The sequence below is a fragment of the Triturus cristatus genome, chromosome 7 (assembly GCF_964204655.1).
Source record: "Triturus cristatus chromosome 7, aTriCri1.1, whole genome shotgun sequence".
NCBI lineage: Eukaryota > Metazoa > Chordata > Amphibia > Caudata > Salamandridae > Triturus > Triturus cristatus.
This window is the reverse complement of record NC_140590.1, coordinates 919,378,929-919,393,403: the sequence shown is the minus strand read 5'-3', so window position 1 is coordinate 919,393,403 and position 14,475 is coordinate 919,378,929. Positions and strand designations below refer to the sequence as shown.

Sequence of the window (14,475 nt, the reverse complement as noted above, 5' to 3'; positions counted from 1 at the left end):
CTGAGATCTGGAATAGTGGAGACACTTTAAAAAATGTCTGCATTAGATACAGTTTGATTACTTATTACTAAAAAGTATATTTTGTAAGAACTTTTTTTATCTCAGTCACTGCATCATTTTGCAGCTGTCTAGCTTAGAGTAAGTAAATACTGTTTTAAAATAATGACTTAGATATTCACAGTGCTTTCTGCTACAGGCTGAAACCTCATAGCACTATAAACAGGGCCATTGGAATTATGCGGCAGGAGAAGGCCAAATTAAGCAGCATGGTTGACTAAATTCTGCAGCAAGCAAAGGCGAATTATGCTGCATAATGCTGCATATTTTGTGAAAGCATTACTGCAATATTTTGATATTTTTACACTTGTTAATACTGTCCTGGCCTTTATCGCCTGTCATAAGTACCACATTAACACCCACATATAGCAATAAGCAACAGAAAGTTGATCAGTAAACCTTTAGAAAGGGCCTTCCACTGCGAGGTAACATGTTGCTGCATTTCTAGCAACTTTTGAACCGTTTGAGCTAGAAACAAGTTTTTTTTAACCTGCAAATAATGCAGCAGATGATGGATTATGTGGCAAATGCCGGAAATCCAAAACTATGCGCTGTGAGTACAGAGTGAGCGTGAAAGTGAAGGGTGAGAATGAGGAGTGAGTTGTCTGAATGCAGGGTGCATTTCCAGGCACTTGAAGTAAATCAGCATGTTATTGACAGGGGCACAGGGTTTCAGATATAAGTTAAACTATTGCTATTATGCCATTACTCAGGGAATCAAGGGTAAAGGAAATAAATAATGTGCTGATCCTGCAAGAAACTTCCAGTTTTATGATTAGGATTGCCAACTCATTATTTTGATGCCGCAGATGGTACAAAAATAAAGCCCTATTTTCAGCACTTATCTGTGCGTTCTTCCATCAGCAAATATAAATAGAAAGCACTTTTAATTGTGTTCTAGGATGGCCTTAATGATTCATGACTGGTAATTAAAGGGAACAGACAGAAAAGTCACATTACAAATGAATAAATACTTTTTTTTATTTATAACCCTATTATTCTTATGGCTACCCTACTCTATATTCCTTTTCATTAACTGCATTTTCACACTACAGCAATAAATGTAAAATACAAATGTAAGGATAAGGCAGAGTGGGGGACCAAGGGGTACTGGAAACAGAAAAAATTAAGCCTCGGTAACTAGTTTACATAGGTATCAAATGGTCTTTAAAGACCTGTGAAAAAACTTGGACCTGCTGGAGATAAGACTCCAGACACTGTCCAGCCGAGTTCACAGCAGCACACTCACTGACCTACGGCCCCACGTAAATGAAGACAGCCTGGAAATACAGCAAATAAACATCGCCACACTTCCAGGCAATCTTCATTTACATGTACTTGCAGAGACCTTTGCACCCCCTGGGAACCCATCCATGCCCACCCTGGGGGGGGCCCCCCACAGTTTGAAGACCTCGGCTCTAGGATTAAATCTTTTAGTTTACTTTGATTGATATTCTTTCCCATGCACTCATTCCATTCATCTTCAGACAATGCAGGTATAGGTATGGCAAAATAAGACTATCCTTTCACTTCTCTTGCACTTCCTGTTATAAAGATGCCTTCGAAAAACAGCAATTTTATTTTCTTCCCCGGACACATATTTTATATTCAAGCAATCATTTTCAAGGCCAAGGATACATTGGCAGTACGTGGTGTACTGTGTTCAGCTCCCTTAATGGAAAATATGTACGTAAATGGATTATGGTCAGTGTGTATAGTGAACTTAATACCCCACAAATAGAATTTAAATTGTTTTACAGCCCAAGAGCATACTAGGGCCTCTATTTCAATCACAGAATTATTACTATCTGCTTTTGTTAGACATCTGGGAGCAAAAACAATTTTTTTCTCTCTTTCCTCCTCTTTGTGGTATAGAGGGGCCCTTAAGCCACCTGTTGCTGCCATCTGCAGTTAAAACTGGTTTGTCCCTAAGATTAAATGTGCCTAATGAAGGTGAAGTAATGATTTCTTCTTTGATTGTGCCTGTTTCCAAACAAATTCCTTATTTATTTGTAGTACTGCACATAGATTATCACATTTTTTAGATAATATTCTTCCATATTTTGACAGGTATTCAATAAGACCCATAAAGGATCTTAATTTATCTTTACTTTTAGGGTATGGAGCTTCTTTTATTGCTTTAATTAGACTGTTTTTTGTTCTGAAACCTTCATTTGAAATTTCGTGCCCCAAGTACTCCACCGATCCAACTCTTATTTGTAATTTATTTTATTCACAGTAAAACCCGCATCCCTCAATCTTTTGAATACCTCATGTAAAATACTGTCATTTTCCTCAATACATGAGCCATATATCATTATGTCATCTTGGAAACATAGGGTATTTCATAGACCTTCCAATCTTTGAGGCAGAGTCTTTTGGCAAACTGCGGCCCCTGAAACAAGTCCAAATGGTATCCTTGAAAACATGACAGCTCCCTTTGGCGTTATAAATGCTGTTAAGGGTCTGGACTCCAGGTGAAGACCTACATTGGTAGTAAGCCATAGACAGATCGATGACACTGAAATATTTAGCCTCTCCCATGGTACTTAACATTTTGCTTATATGGAGAAGTGGGTGTCTTTCAACCCAATTCTTATTCAAACTGCGTAAGTCCACACATAAGCAAATTCCATCCCCATTGGCTTTAGAAGCAAAAGCTATGGGGCCAACCACTCTCAGAGTTCTATAGGTTGGATAACTCCCATTTCACACAATTTACTTAATTATTTTTCTAAACGTTCTTTCAACATGTTGGGGACAGGACGAGGTTTGTGTCCTGTTGGGTTAGCTCCATCCTGTAATGTAATTTTTTGTTGGTACTCTTTTAATTGACCAAATTTGCCAGAAAATAAATCTGGGAATCCGTTGCAGAAGTACATGCTACCTATAGCTTTGTCTATGAGAAGCACTTGTCCTTAATATTTGGATCAAGAGCCATCCCTAACTCCTCTGATATTGCCACCCAAATAAATTGGAGCCTTTTTCTGCAATATATATTTTCCCAGTTGTGAGCCTATCTTCGAAACACACATGCATCTTTAACATACCCACAAGAGGTACAGGTTCTTTAGAATATCCTTCTGGTGATATGTCTACTTTTTCAAATACAACTTTGCTGTTCTTCAATATTTTATCAAACTCTTACCGATTAAACAACATGAAAGGATTACATGAATCAGCTTACATTTCTACTGCGAATTTACTTCTGTGTCAGCGACTTGAAAAAAATACTTTTTTCATCTGGTTCTGTATTTTTAATAATCTTTACCTGAGCGTTTTCTACATACACTAGCAAAATGCACTCTCCTATTGCATTTTTTGCAAGTAGCATTTCTAGCTTAATGCTGTATGTTGTTGGCTAAATGGTTACTACTACCACATCTAAAACATTTCAACATATCTTTTTTGCTCATTTTGGGTTTCTTTATTTCTTTACACATAACCTTATATATTTAACTTTATGGTTTCTATTCCTGAATTTTTGCAACCAAGTTCAGTTGGTACCTTCATCTCTTTGATACAGTTTGCAGTATGTTCTATAGATTGTGCAATGTCTATAGCTACTCTTGATGAAGGAATTTTAGCAAGTAATTTTTCTTGAATACGAGGGTTATGTGTACATCTAATAATTGGTCTTTAATCAGAGAATCAATGAGATTGCCAAAATCGCACAACTTCGTTAAGCCTCTTAGAGCTGCAATGTAATTTGTGATACGTTCCTGTTTCCCTTAAATTCTATTGAAAACTGTATGCCCGTCTTACACCACATTTATTTTGTCACGAAAACGAACATCAAGGTCCATCCAAGTTACCTTGTAAACATCATAGTCCTCTTGATCACCTTCTCCCTCTACCACTGGTTCAGTTAATGTTGCATAAATGTTATGCCCATGGACCCCTAAATTGTGCAATAGTATGTGCTGCTTACTCACTGTAATGAACCTCTCACCTCTTATTGATAACAGGTATGAATCAAATAACCTGACCCAATCCTTCCAATGTATGTCAGGTTCTACAATTTCATTTAAGAAAGAAGGAGGTTGATTCATGCTTGTTGCAGCTATCATTATCTGAATAAGCAAAAAGTAGATGCAAGCCTATATTTACACATTATATACCTAAAACTTAGAATACAGCACAATTACACTAAATATGCACTGCACAAAGGTGTGTTTAAAAGCATACCTATAATACTTACTAATTGGCTTACTTTCCTAAATCTTTAATGTATGCAAAGTAAGTACCCAAATGTATGTCTTCAATGTATGATTAAGTTACGTACACCGTGGTGTGAGTAGCACAGGTAAGATTGCAAGATTAGGCAACACACTCCAAACAATATAGTGGGATGTGTATCACCATGAAAGTTACTCTCTGCAGTAACAAATATGGATCCAATATAGTTTGTGTGAGGCTGGTCTGAGATATTTTATTATTGGTTTATATAACTAGTTGCTTTATTGGAGGTGAAGGTGTGTGTGTCACCTTGCCAATTGACTCTGATGGGATGGCGCTCCATAATAATCCTACATGCTGGTTAAAGTAAAGAAACACAACACCCCAAATTCCACAAGGTGGAAAAGTTATAATTTGAAAGAGATTTGCCAAAATGTGTAGTTACGATCGCATAGATTCCCCGTGACACACAGGGATCAGTGCATGAGAAGAACATTCTGCAGCTCTGATTTCTGCAGACTGCATGGCTCTCGGAGATGTTCCGCTGGCAGCACACAATGCTGGTTGTAACATTTCTGGCCCATATAACCTATGAGGAAAGACGATGCTCACATGGGAGGTAACTCCCAAATTCAAAGAACTTTCAGTAGTAGGCTGTGAAATGCTGCTGCAAGTTACTGGCACACGGACGTAAAACTATTGATTCTGCCTCAAAGTATAATGGTCATACTACAATTCTGGCTATGTTATTGCTTGCCAGCCAATGAAATTATGGTTCCGCTCCTCCTCCCTTGAATGACCATGCAAGCCTGCTCTCACAGGAATCAGATGAGTGCATCAAAACAGGAAAAGGTCCTATGCCCAATGAGGGTTAGGCAGGCTTGAAATCCGACACAGAGGTAGATGCTACTTCAACATAAAACCTACTCACGCTAAACTCCCCTGTTTTTTGTAGCTTTAGAGTATGTTTGCTACCGAGATGATCGTAGGAAATGAAGAGAGTATGTAAGGGGTGATGGCTGAAACTGCCCCTGCACAGTTTAAAAATAGTCACCTGTAGTGTAATTTAACAATTCACAGAAGACAGAGGTATGAGGTGAGCAATCTTTATTCAGTCATCGACTCGCCTCAGCTGCGCTTCACCAACTGATATTTTTCTGAACATTCTAAAGCAATCTTCATTTGGATTGTGCTATTTAACAATCACTAGAGGAGAAATTGGAACATTCCAAGAGGATCGGAAACTATATATACAGCATACTTTATCAGAGGAAAATGTTTATATCTTATAATAACTTTACATCTTGTTAACATCATATTTTAAATATTTAGCTAGACAAATGTGTTTGTAAAGTTCACTGCGTGTGGAACAGGCCATTTGTAAAAAGCAACATTTTACTTGGGCATTTTAAAAACTACAGAAAATGGAAAACCCAATAAACTGAATTGAATATTTATTTTTTGTAAATGGTTTCTCCATTACAAATGTACCATTCATTCAATGTCAACCTGGAGCAACATTCCTGAATACAAAATGAACCTGGATAAGAAAATGTAATATAGCATACCTGCACTTCAAAACGCATATTCTCCAGGAACTCCTGATTCATTGTTTCGGCAAATTTATTGATGGCTCTCAAAAACACTCTGAAAAAAATTAATATTGCATTTAAAAAGTGCATCTTTTTTCAGTAGCGACGATCAAGGCATATTTTGTAAAGAGCAAGTAATTACTGTACATACTCCTTTCCTGACACAGGAACTATTGTTTTTTGTAGGGAATGAGAAGCTATACATATTTTATGGTTTGGATTCAAGAATTAATACTGCTTTACAAAAAATTTTGGCAGGCCTTTTTTTATACAGGCAGGACTTACCTATTCTTTGCTTTGTGATACAGACAGGACTAACCTATTCTATAAACTTTAAAACCAATACATATTATTTTTTCATCCAATAGAGATTATTAATTTTATCATACCTCCTGTACTGTTTGCTCCTGGAACTGTGGTATAAACTCATGGGCTTCTTCAATCAGGTCCTGGTATTGTTTCCCTTGCTGCAGGCCCATGATCCCAGCACCTTATTGCCTGCTGCCCCGATACCAGTGGTAGTGGGGTCTTGTAATTGGCTGAATTGGGCCATCGGGTAAATGGCAGGTGTTGTCCACTGGTGTGCTGCCTGTGGAGCTGTACAGTAAGAGATAGGCTAGACTCACTCTCCTTCAGAGAAGAGGAGTATTCACGAAATTCTCTAACCTGAATTGTCCCTGCTTGGCTTTCCAATCTTCCGACTACCATCAGTCTTTGGCATGGAAACGGCAGCAGTCAAGCAAGATGTCCATGATGGAACAGGACATCTGATTTTTGTTATATATTTTATTTGATCCCTTGGTTCTTCAGTACTAGGTGTGGTGCATGTATTTATACAATAGCTGCCAATCATGATTTATGTTCCTGGAATGCTGACCACTCATAGAAGACTTTGCTGTCTCCTCTCATGGCACAAAGCTTGAGGACCTTATTAGGAAGTCAGTTGAAAAATCCAAGCTACTGACACCTTTTAGCAAATTGGCGTGTGTAGGTGGGGCTGTTTTGGTTCTCATTGAATCTTTGCACTTTCATACTACAGGTGACATGGATAGTCCTTTCGGACCCCTATGATGACAATCAACAATTCCAGCAGCCTCCACCCACTCCACCCCTCGTGCGGCAAAGGTTTGACTATCTAACTGCTCCACAAATCTGTCAAAGGCTGGTTGGGTGATATTCCTGGTCTTCATGGACTCCTGGAAGTCTTCTGTCTGAGATGCTTGTGTGCTTAATGTCTTGAAATCAGGCTACCAAATTCAGTTCCAAAAGTTGTCTGGGGAGTTCTTCTGCCCCACTCCAACATGTCATTGTACAAGCCAATGTCAGGTTCTCTTGCAGGGCACACATGGCGTGCAGGATAAGGCCTCTATAGGGGCAGTGTCAGTGAAGAAAGGCATCAGGCTTCTAGTGCATCCTCTTTGTGACACAGAGACTAGAAAGGGACTTTAGTTCTAACTTGAATTTGAGAGGATGAATCTCTTGCTGACCCTCCGTTGTATCCAGCCTTTAGTCATGCCAGTTAATTTCCTGGCCTCCCTCAATCTGAGGTCAGCTTTGTGATGCTGTAGCCTGAGCTCCCTGGGAGCTTCAAAGATGCTGGTTTATATGGCGTGTATTCTTCATCGCTAGGGCATCCAGGTCTTTACAATTATAGACTAGCTAATCTGAGCCTCTTCATTTTAAATGAGGTCAAGGATGCTTTGGAAAGTCTACGCGGTGTGTCAGCCCCAATGCATCCTAGACAAAATTCAAAGTCCCATCTGCTGCCTTCCCAAGACCTTTAATTTGGGATAGTGTTTTGAACAGGCTAGGGACAGTTGTTCCTCTCCTCTAATGAGATTGAAGCTGTTGTCTCTACAAACCTTGTGTGGATTATCACGGTCTTCTGATTAATATTTGTAATGAATGCTAGGTGAGATGGCATTTAGCCACTGTCATCTCATGAGCAATTGGACCCCTACTAATGATTAGAAGGCCATTCCTTTTACTTCCAAGATTCATGAGGACATCCAGTGCTGGCTGTTCTCAAGCATTTTGAAAGTTGTGGTTTATTTCCTTCTCTTGATCTTCTAGTTGGATGTTAGCAGCAGAGGTTGGCGGGTAATCATACTGGAGGTCTCTATTCAGGGACTAGGGTCCCTTGATGAATTCTGCAAATTTGAGAGAGCATGCTGCAAATGTATCACTCTTCCCCTTCAAAACTGGCTGATAGTTTGTGCCCAAATCAGCAGTTCAGGAGCAAGCTGGCTTGTACATTCATTAACCTTCAAGGGGAGATTTGGATTCTCTCACAGATGGGACTGTCACAAAAAAAAGGCTCCTGGTCTAAGGGTGGGTGTAACTCGTGTAATTTGCAGTGTGTAATTACACAAAAGTATGGCAAAATTATGAGCAATTACACAGAATTAAGCAAAGAACATAACCCTGCATTTAGCGCTAATTTCTTATCGCAAATTGGACTGTACTGTCCAAAAGGGACTCAAGGAGGTTTTTTATGCTAAGAAAATAGCACTAAATGCAGCAGAACAGTAACAGCCAGCATCAGCTCACACACTGCTCCTGCAGTAGCCATTTTCCCCAATATTAAATGGGCTGGCATAATTGCATAATTTTCAGGAATTTCACGTCACAAAAAGAATGCAAAATGACTGAAATTACTTGGAGTAGTATGACACATTTAAAATTTGCACAGGCCTCATCTGGACAGAGTTTAATTATTAATCTCTCGCAGTGCCTTAGTTTCTGGCGAAAACATTTGGTATGCAGAGTTCTTGAGCTGGGTCTTCCCTGCCTCCATTTTACTGTGCCTGTGTTTGATTCATTTCAAATTGATTTGGACCTGATTGCATCAGAATAGGATACATTTTTCAATATTTCTGCTCCCTGCAAGCCCACTCAAGGATGTTACAGAGTCGATGGGCTGTCCCTCACATGGCCTCAGGTGTTGTGTGTTCATTTCCACTGACCCTGCTGTATGCCTGGATTGTGCAGAGGATCAAAGACAACCATGCAGAGGTCCTTTTGGCAGCTCCTTTCTGGCCTCCGGAATCCTGTGCTTCCTCTGTTAGCTCTCTGTGCAACTGGTCTGAATGTTTGCCATGGGCTAGCCAGCCTCTGCATGCATCTTGGAGTCCTTACTTCTGTGCCTCCACCATGGGGATCTGAAGCTAGCAAGACTTCTTGGACCAAGGTGGCACTCTGTATCCAGTAGTCCTGTTTCCAGACACCCTTAATTTATGTGCATGGCATTGGAGGAACTTTGAGATGTATTGCTCTGCATAGGGCTTTTAAAAGCCTAATGTGAGCATTCCAAGGTTTTAGGTATCAGGTTGGATAGATTCCTGTTGGGCCTGGCTGTGTCCACTCTTTGGAGCCAATTGTCTGCCATTAAAGCTTTCAGGTATTTCCATTGTCAGTCATGGGCTGCGTGGCCCTAGTCAAAATGGTGGTCCTGCCGAGACTCCTATACTGCTTTACCAATCTACCCCTTTATAGCCCATCTCCTTTCTTTCGTGTCCTTGAAGGCACCATCAGAGAATTTCTGTGGGGCAGCTCCTGCCATTGTTTAGCCATCAATAAGCTCTGCCTGCCACAAACCAAGGTGGCTTCCCAGTGCCTCATATGGAACAATATTATCTCGCTGCGCAGCTCCAGTAGGTAACAAGACGGATGTCTGGTCTTTAGATGACTGACACAGCCGATATTTAACCACCTGGTCACTCTCTTCCCTGCTCTCCCTATTTCACTCCTGCGCAAAAGCAAAGCTGCAGGAGCCCATGTTACTTACAAACACACACTGATGCTACCTTAGGAGCTTATATATACTAAGGGAGGTCGGAGCTGGCGTAGTGCCTCAACGCAGAGCCCCACGGAGTTTGAAAAAAACTCTGTGGAGCTCCGCTTCGCTCTGCTCCCTCCGCGAGACATTCAACGTAGGAGTTTTTTCATTGAAGAAGGATGCAAGGAGCAGGATGGAGAGCGGCCAGGCAGGGGAGGCGGCAGCCACACTAGGTAAATGCTTTCTTTTTGAAATATTCAATAGTTTGACCAGAATGGCTGCTTTGACCACTGATTGACACAAAAGTAGTCAACAGTGTCATGAAGGGATAAAGTCCCTTCTTGAGTTTTGCACTTTAGAAATTCTATGCAAAAGAATAGCTTCAGTTTGAGATCATGAACTGGGTCACCAAATGAGTTTGTTTTTCTTTTATTACACCTGCTTGCCTTTTGTGAAGATGTTCTGAAAACACTGCCGCCGGCACGTTTATGCTATTTATATGGCAGATGCGAAAGGGAGAGATGGAGAAGTCGGTGCACTTTTAATCCCTGCTTAATCTGCTTAGATGAAGCTAAACTAGCTCCGGCTCCGACAAACACTAAACAAGAAGGAAGGAACAGCATTTACAAGAAACCACCTGCATTTATACCAATGATATTTAGCGATATTTAGAGAACACGTTTTATTTTTCAGTCAAGTATTTTAAAAACCCATTCAGTGGCATAACTTCAGTCGATCCAAAGCACAATATGTGTGGACTTTCTCCTAATTGCCCCATCATTCGCAGTCTGCCTGTTTGAAACTGCGAAACGCGTGTATGGCTGGATTGTACTACTAATATGTCGATTGTCATTTCTTGCCAGTATTGGTTTATTCATTTATGCCCCTCTCTGACGAATGAAACTTCGCTTAACTCTTAATGAAACTTTTCGGTTTTATGTAACTTTGACTGGAGAATTGCATCAGCTAAAATGAAATTGCCATAATATTTAACCTGTGTATCGGAGTTTGGTCAAATGCCATAAAATGGCACATCAAATAATTATGAAATACACATTCCGATTGGATAAATAATTGATGCTCAGACGTGCATTATTGGCATCCGTCGAGCGTGCTTCGACCAGTCAGTTCTCAAGAGACAGCTGTCTCAGACTGCAGGACTGCTGCAGGTTACAACTCTCTGGTCTTCAGAAAGGCGATAAAAACTAGCCTTTTCAGAGATGATGGTCCGAGGGGGGCGCTCGCTGCCAAATGCCAAAAAGAGTGCACCCTCATCAATCAGTGTTGTCCATGCTGGTGAGGTCTGCTCAGATAAAATCTCATTATTTGCTGCCCTCATCTTGACCATCATTTTAGGATTTTGTGGCATTATATTACGCTGTCATGGGTTAGTGTCAAACTTTCTAGGTTCAGAATGTCTCCCAGACTCTAACCCCAGAAGAATCAGTCAATCAATCAATCAGGGAGTTTGTAAAGCACAGTTACTCTCCCATGAGAGTCACAAGGCACTGGAAGTGTGGGGGGGGGGGGGGGGGAGGGGCTCCGTTGAGTGCTGGGTCATCTAAAAAAGCCAGGTCTTAAGGTCCTTCCCAAGAATGAGTTCTTTCACAACACTTGCCTTCGCACCAGCACTCTGAGTTAAACTACTCCTGAGCTTTGGTCATCTCTTCAGGACAATGGCTTTAAGCTTTCAGGAGCCTTCCTTGGGCCTAGTTGGTCACGTCATAGATCGTAAACCATAACATTTACACCCCACTTCAAATAGGAATTTGGTTTCATAGCACTATTATGATGGGCAGACAATTCAAACAGTGTTAGAAGAACAGGCTGACCAGTCCTGCAAACAATATTCAGTCAAGTCACGAGTGGACAAGGAGGTAATTACCACTAAAATGGTTTCTGCATGGTGAAAGGAGCCTGGTATAGGTAAATCGTGCACCTTGATTGGTGGGAGCTCCAAGCCCATAAGTTGGTCAATAAAGAATTTTCAAGTGTGAGCGCTGACAGTCGATTTTGTGCCACTCAAACAAATGATGGACCGAATGCTGAATAAATCATACATTCACCCCCAGTCTAGAGATCTGGGTTAACTCCATCATTCTTGTGCTCACCGTGTCACCCCAGTTTAGACCCAGCCATATGCAAATCAGTCTTGACCCTGTATCTCATGGGAACAGTCCAGACCGAACTGCCAAGCCAGGTCCTCCCTGGACAGGAAACAAGCATCCTGGGAACAGTTTCTGGGTATTACCCTTCATCAGCCAAGCTAGCTTGAATCCAGTGGCACAGTGAGCAAGGGACCCACGTCTGGGCATACCCATCCCACTTAGGGTGAAAAGTGCCACGCAAACAAATGATGGCCGGAATGCTGAATAAATCATACATTCGATTTTCAGCAATGCAGCAGGAGAAATTCTTATGAAGATGAGTCTTCTATTATACAAGAATGAATTATTCACACTCTGCATTTTTAAAACCTATCTTCACATTGCCTTCTCAGCCTCTGTATTTCAAAAGTCTGTGACATATGTTTGCCAGTAGACTTCGAGGGTGTCTGCAGTGTTTGTGTCAAATTCTGACCATTCTCCAGGGTACAAAAGCCTAGCATTATTCTGTTTAATTAAAAAATGATGTTCCGGTCAGCTGCTTCACAAGAGGCTAGCATTTCCAGAAATTGCCAAAAGGTAGCATCTGCATTTAGATTAGATTTTGAAAACACCAATAGACCAGTTGTTCCTACTGTTGCAGGAAAAAGAAAATATGTCTAATCCAATGCAAATATAATTACATGGAATTTTCATAAAAGGTCTCTGACATGTTAAAACTAAAACAAGCTTAATCCAACCTTATCTGCATGGAGCACATGGACACACTGTCAAGATGTTTCAGTAGTGTGTGGTTACGCAGTAAGTGGGAGGAATCTGCTGCTATGTGTTACTCATGTAAGTCATTTACCAATCACACATTAAAAGTATGCCTTAGTACTTCCCAAACCTTTTAGTGCCACAGACAGCTTTTCAGTAGAACAAATTTTTGCAACCCACCTACCTTTAATGGAAATAAGGAGGGCAATATTTTAATGTAACTAATGCATCATTTGGTAGTACATTGTTTTTTACAGACAGCACATTTTCCATTGAAATGATCACTGTATTTGCACAGACATACAGTTTTACATACAAAACTATATTGCACACAAATGGTAATGGGTGGAAATCGTGTTTCAGTTAATATTTATTTTTTGTACCTTACAGAATAAAGTGTCTTCATTTGTTCTGATCCTATTACAATCTTCGTTTCCATCACAATTCAGAATTGCAAGAAATGTGCTTCATTTTCACTTTACTAAGTGATGAATGTCTACGGTTCATCGACAGGTATTACATGTTGTTGTGTGTCACGAAAAAATTACATCCTACATGTTTTCCTTTTGCACTGGATGTACCCCAGCAAGATTGTCACATAATTCACTTTACCTTTCTTTCTCTGACTGCAAAGTGAGAGGAGTTGGTAAACACCAGTCCCCATGTTAGAAAAATGAGCAGCAGAAGACAAAGCCTAACATCTGAGATAAATACAGAATTTAAAGGAATCTTTATTTATTGCTTGGAGTTTTGCGGCCCACCAAAGTCATAACCCACAGCTTGGGAAACACTCGTATTACTACATCTTCAGCACACAATAGGTCTGTGTAATAACCTGCTGCTCAGCCTATATGAGTGTGCTGTGTGGACTGTTGGCGCATGGTGATGCATTAGAATGTTGGGGTGGTTGAGAGGTGCTGAGTGTCAGTTGGAGTATGGGCTGAGCAGCAAGGAGGCTGCTCCTGGTGGGGCTTACATTAGAGCTTAACATCTGGCTTATTATTGAAGCTTACTATTCGAACGTATTACTTGCCAGCAACTAAGACTAATAAATCATCTTATATACAATACACACCTCGGCTACTGGACTTCTGATTATTACATTTTTGGTGAGGATTTTAAAGAAGAACCTATGTGTGTAATCTGAAAGAGACTGAGAAACAAAGTTTACTAAAGGATATCCCTTGAAAGAAACTACAGAAGAAACTACAGAAGAAAGAATCTTAAAGGAAACTTAAGGAAACAAAAAGTACATAAACACACTATTACGCAGCCCTGCAGCCCCACCAGGGTCCACTTCATCAGACAGCTCTATCCAGGGCATGCTTCCTTTGTGTACATGTTTTGGATTTCATGCTACAAGCTTTTCAGCAATCTGGTGTATTTTGGGACTTGTTATTGTTTGTGAGGAAAATATTGACAAAGGTTAACGGAAGCTGGCAGTGTTTACAAGGAAGATACGAGGCTGAAGAAGACGTCAATGTGTTTACATTTAATCGCTGGTCTGTCACCATTTAGTGTGCTGATCTGAGGAGGCTCTGTGCCGCCGACCGAATGCAGTCATATGTTGGTAATATTCATGGATACTTCTGTTATTGCCTGGCCTCGGATTAACGTTAAAAAAAAAAGTGACCTTAACGCATGCTGCTGTCATTTAAATCCGAAGTGTGAGCTTGAAAGGTTCCTCTGTGAGATCAGGTACAGTGAATAGGCGTGACTTCATACCGTTGACGTGTGAAGGTGCTGGTATGCTAGCTGCAGCATCTCTTTATTGCTAACAAATGACGTGTGTGGTGCAACAATGTTTGCTACATGCATGCGCCTGGAGCCATCCGGCGCTGCTCTTATCTACATGCCACCATCTTCCTTTGCCTCTCCATTTACCATGTGTCCTCATTTCTACAGTGGTTCATCTAATTATGTCATCGGACTGGCATCTCACACTTACAGAGTTACCGTTCAGCAGTGGGTAGGAGCGTTCGTCACACATGATATGTGGTGAGTC

The 14,475-nt window shown here is 40.7% G+C and overlaps 1 protein-coding gene across 1 annotated transcript in view; it reads right to left on the bottom strand.

The window, feature by feature from the left end:
• Nucleotides 1-14,475, bottom strand: part of DOCK2 (dedicator of cytokinesis 2) — a 1,824,799-nt gene that overhangs the window by 365,339 nt on the left and 1,444,985 nt on the right. Inside the window, exon 30 of the mRNA XM_085617853.1 lies at nucleotides 5,805-5,883. Within this exon, the coding sequence (XP_085473979.1) occupies nucleotides 5,805-5,883 (79 nt within the window). The remainder of the gene's footprint in view (nucleotides 1-5,804; nucleotides 5,884-14,475) is intronic.